The sequence below is a fragment of the Limulus polyphemus genome, unplaced genomic scaffold (genome assembly GCF_000517525.1).
Source record: "Limulus polyphemus unplaced genomic scaffold, Limulus_polyphemus-2.1.2 Scaffold1154, whole genome shotgun sequence".
NCBI classification, from domain to species: Eukaryota; Metazoa; Arthropoda; class Merostomata; order Xiphosura; family Limulidae; genus Limulus; species Limulus polyphemus.
Window position 1 is genome coordinate 282,910 of NW_013666764.1, and position 5,401 is coordinate 288,310.

Below are 5,401 nucleotides of genomic sequence, written 5' to 3' on the forward strand. Positions count from 1 at the left end.
TAGATTTGTTTTCAGACTGAACAGTTTTCTATCATAAACAATACCAAAAGTGATACAAAATACGAGTGAAAAATCAACTAACATTGGAAGAAAATATTTCAAATATTCACGTGTTTATAGCAAGTGAAATGGAAAAGCTACAAAATCTGACGTAAACACAGACGACATTTTTCTCGTTTTGGTGATAACTTGTAATGAAGTAAAACGAACATAATTTCAGTAGTAGAAGTTATTGATTATTTCCCAAACACGGTTGTAGTCTTTTAAAAATATCGAATAAAGCAATTTTACAAATTTCTTTTGCAAAAACTTCTATGTATAAGGTACAAAAAGAAAAAGAAGAAAACAAACCATTTTTTTTTCAGACATCGAAAAGCTTTTGAATTATTATTTGTTTATTCTATGTTTTGGCAAACTCCATCAGGACATTATTTACAATCATGTGGCACCTAACTTGTTATCACATTTATTTATTTATTATTTTTTGGTAACTTGAAGGACTATGTTTATGTTTTCTTGATTTCTCCTTACCAAAATATTATTTCTAAGAATTAAGTTTGGATATCGTTGAACTGTCTTTAAAAGTCCCTGCTAGTAAAAGTACCAATACAGGAATGTAATCATCCAGGTTGTCCCGTCATATTAATAGTATTGTTGACAGTGGCGCCATTTATAGAAGGTGACAAAGTAGACGAAACACCCTTAAGGATCTCTTCGTTTTCTTTACGGACTGGAAAGAAAGGTAGAAAAAGAAACTCATAAATATGAAGCAGTGAAATACTAACAGAAAATTCGTTAAGAGGTTAAGTAACTCGTATAAAGGTAATTTCATTTTAACGAAAAAGCCTATAAACAGTTCGAAATTAAACAAAGAATTGAATCAAAAGCCTGTTTAAGAGTTAATCAAGACAGGAGGGTTTTATTTTATTTTTCTCCATTTCAAAATTAAATCGTTTTTAAATGTTATGAAATATTTATTTGAAAACGCAAAACATTTTTAAATAATCGGATGAAATACTGAGAACGAGAATACGGTGGCTCAGTGTTGCCATGGTGACAAACTGAGAAGATGACTTCCTTACCCAAACTGTTCTAAGAGTTAATGCTTGCGACTAGTATTTATCAAAAAAATGTGAGATTATAAAATTTATGGAAAGAACGGAGATAAAAATGTAGCACAATTTCTTTTTGTCATCCTCTCCATAAATAACCGTCCCCCGGTGGGACAGCGGTTAGTCTACGGAATTACAACGCTAAAATCAGGGGTTCGATTCCCCTGGTGGACACGGCAGATAGCCCAATGTAGCTTTGCTCTAAAACAAACAATGAATCAACCATAAATACGTTTAGTGTATTAAATAAACAAATGCATTGTTTGTTTGTTGTTAAGCACAAAGCTACATAAAGGGCTATCTATGCTCTGCCCACCACGGGTATCGAAACTCGGTTCCTAGCGTTGTAAGTCCGCAGACAAACCGCTGTGCCAATGGGGAGCTAAACAAATGCAAAACAAAGGACACAAGATAATATGCCATTAGTGGACTTGTGTATATAACACCGTATATATATAGATAGATTTCTACAACATCATTAATATTAAGTCATATCTATATAAATAATACGCTTGCGCTTGTCTGTTTGGACCTTTTTAGCAAATCTCTCGATCAAACGCTTCAAATCTAATATTGTTAGAAAGGCCTTTTCCGAGGATCCCGGATTGAATATTGGCTTTTTAATTCAGAATCACCTTAACTATTTTTGTTTACTCAAACTTCTCAATGCAACGAGTATGGTACACGATAGCACAATATCGTTGTCAACAATTGGTGACTGTCTTCGATTTCAGCTTTAGTTTTTTTTATTTGCAAAGTATTTCACACAAACAACACTTAACCCGTGTATAACTTTCTTTAAAAAATAAGTATTACACTTTGTACAATTTCTATTGGCTTTCTCGACTTAAATACACACGCACAATTCTTTCAAAACCATCACTTTGTGAACACACATTCAGCCGTTTCTGCATATTCAGCTAAATTTGCATTCATAACAACTTTACATTTACTTTATTTTGAAATAATTTAATTTTGGTTCGTTTCATAGACTGTTATAAACAACTTTTAGCTACTTTTTTTCTTTACTACGGGTTTTATTCTTCGTTTTTGTGAGTTTATTTGTTTCAACTGGTAAAACTGTTTCATACACTGAACGCTCATAACTGTTTCATACTCTGTACACAAGTATAAATACCATTACTATACTTTATTGTTTACTTTACGTGTAGTTCTATTAAATAAAGTTACGTCTACGTGAGTTTGTTTGTCTGAACGCGTATTTTTTTTCTCCCAAATAGACCAGGATTTATCAATCTAATACTTAATGCCTGCAAGAAAGCGTAGCTCAAATGACGTGAATGAAAATGATAGAATAAGGAAGATACAAGTGAAGGGCATGAAAACTACCGCAAATATTTTGCGGGGTGTGGCTCGTAAAATTAATAACTGACAATACCGTAAGATAAGACCCAGTTTTATAATTTATAATTTAGAATTATTGTTTTGGCCTACAATACATAGAAATGAAGTGTTTTACTAAAATCTATTCATTCATTTTTTTTTTACATTTTCATAAACCTAAACTGTTTCCAATGATTTATCTTCAACAGTTAGAGAGTATCAACACATGGCAGTTTATCTATCTCAAAGACATCCTTCGTTTTAAATGTATTCTGTTTCTAGCAAACTTTGCCGATACTCTGATTAAATGATTCTTGCTTTGCTTAACACTTTCTTTATATGATGTAAATGTGTGTAAAAAAAAAAAAACGATTCGACGACAATAAGTTCAATTCTGGTGCCTTCCCTTTGTCCTCCAGGTAGAATAGTGGTAAGTCTACGAACTTTTAATGCTAAAATCCGGATTCTGTTTCCTGCTGTGGACACGGTAGATAACCCAATGTGACTTTGCTCTAAAACAAGCACACACACACACACACACGTGCCTTCCCTTGACAAATACTGGTATATAAGTATATCTTAAAACATTAGGTTAATTGAGCAGATATATACAATTGCTCATTTTATGTTTGTTTGTTTGAAGTTAAGCACAAAGCTGCACAATGGGCTATCTGTGCTCTGCCTACTCTCATTTTATGTTCAAAGTTAATTAATGTCCTTTCGTCGTGTTTCTGTTGACATGGACTGTTTTATTTCAGTGATTTTGAGTTCTATATTGATTTACCAAATGCTTAAGAAGAGCATTGCATCAGAATTTAAAACAAAAATAATTTATTTAGCTCCGCCTTGCGACAAATATTATGATAATTTGATGAAATGTTCGAATACAGAAAATGGCGATCCGGCCAAATCTGGTAATGACTCTTGTTTTTACCATCTGAAGTCAGCAGGCTTACGACGTTAAAAATAGGTTTTCGATATTCGTGGTGGGCAGAAAAAATAGCTCCTGGTAGCTCTGTGTCACGTCAGCAAGCTTACAACGCTAAAAATCGGGTTTCGATACCTGCGGTGCGCAGAGAACAGATGGCCCATATTGTAGCTTTGCGTTTTATAACAAACAAACAAAACTTATTTAAACAACATTTTCAAGGCTAGAGTTTGAAGTTTCTAAACGTAAGGAAATGACACGTTGTCAGTTTTGTAATTAAATGATGAACGTGTGTAGGGGAAGGAAAACGCTGTGCCATAAAAGGTAATACTTACAGACTAGTTGTACTTATAAGATTTATTAGAAACACGGCAAAGACAAGCCGGTTAATCACGTGAGATCAGTAATATCTGAATAGAAAAGTAATAAAAAACAACCCCTTAAAATCCCCCACCAGAGGATGATGCCAAATAAAAAACCAAATGGTTTGTTTCGTTTTGAATTTCGCACAAAGCTACACGAGGGCTATCTGCGCTAACCATCCCTAATTTAGCAGTGAAAGACCAGAGGGAAGGCAGCTAGTCATTACAACCCACCGCCAACTTTAGGAATACTCTTTTACCAAAAAATAGTGGGATTGATCGTCACATTATACTGCCCCCACGGATGTAAGGGCGAGCATATTTGGTGGGACGGGGATTCGAACCCACGACTCTCAGACTGCTAGTCGAGTGCCCCCTAACCATCAGGTCATGCCGGGTCAAAAAAAAATGAAGCAACAATAAGATATAACATCGATATCTTTTCTTAAAAGTAAGATAAACGTTTTTCCTTTATTCGAAACGAACTTAGAATACAATATTTCACTGCGCTAGAAAACGTTTTTCCCTTATAGTATACTCACATCCATTTTTCATCACGCATAACCTTTTCGTGTTTATATAACTTTCTATCTTTTTCTTCCCACTCTCCTACACTCCATCATCAAGATGATTTTTAACCTTTCTCGAAAAAAAATAAATACGGGAAAGGATACGGTATGATCTGTTCTGAATTTCGCTCAAAGATACACGAGGGCTATCTGAGCTAGCCGTTCCTAATTTAGTAGTGATAGACTAAAGGGAAAGCAGATAGTCAACACCACCCACCGCCATGGCTGAAAGATCGGCATATTTGAGGACGGGGATTCTAACACATGATTGGGAGTTGAGCGCCCCCTAACCATCAGGCCATGCCCGGCCTGGAAGAATATCGCATCTTTTTGACGTTTCTAACAATCTGCATTTATTTTAAGACTAACAAGTAAGATACAAAGTGTACATTTTTGCATTTTTTTTTTCAGTATTCTTCTTCGGAAAATAAATTATAATATAGAAACCACTTTATTATTATTATTATTATCAAAATACATTATAATATACAAATTGCTATATTATTATAAAATAAATTATAATATAGAAACCACTTTATTATTATTATTATTATCAAATACATTATAATATACAAATTGCTATATTATTATAAAATAAATTATAATATAGAAACCACTTTATTACTATCAAAATAAATTATAATGTACAAACCACTTTATTATTATCAAAATAAATTATAATATAGAAACCACTTTATTATTATTAAAATAAATTATACAAACCACTTGATTAATATCAAAATAAATTATAATATACAAACCACTTTATTATTTTTTGTACTATATACATCAGCTTTGCACTGATCAAAATGTTGGTGTACTTTGGTGACAGATTTTCTTGTAGGCAGATTTTGTTAAACAAGACCGATGTCTGTAGGTTTACTTTCTTCTTAGAATTCTTCTCAAGAAGTCGATAAGCCGTCTTAACGTTGTTAGAACTATCTACAACTTTTACCCGTTGTTCTAACAACGTTAAGACGGCTTATCGACTTCTTGAGAAGAATTCTAAGAAGAAAGTAAACCTACAGACATCGGTCTTGTTTAACAAAATCTGCCTACAAGAAAATCTGTCACCAAAGTACACCA

General features: G+C 33.3%; 1 protein-coding gene across 2 annotated transcripts in view; it reads right to left on the reverse strand.

The window, feature by feature from the left end:
• Nucleotides 1-373: 373 nt before the first annotated feature.
• The window catches only part of LOC111086504, a 67,699-nt gene continuing 62,671 nt past the window's right edge, over nt 374-5,401 (reverse strand). For both annotated transcript variants that reach the window (XM_022389634.1, XM_022389636.1), the window contains exon 2: nt 374-730. In XM_022389634.1, coding sequence (XP_022245342.1) covers nt 621-730 — 110 coding nt within the window. In that variant the 3' untranslated portion in view covers nt 374-620. The remainder of the gene's footprint in view (nt 731-5,401) is intronic.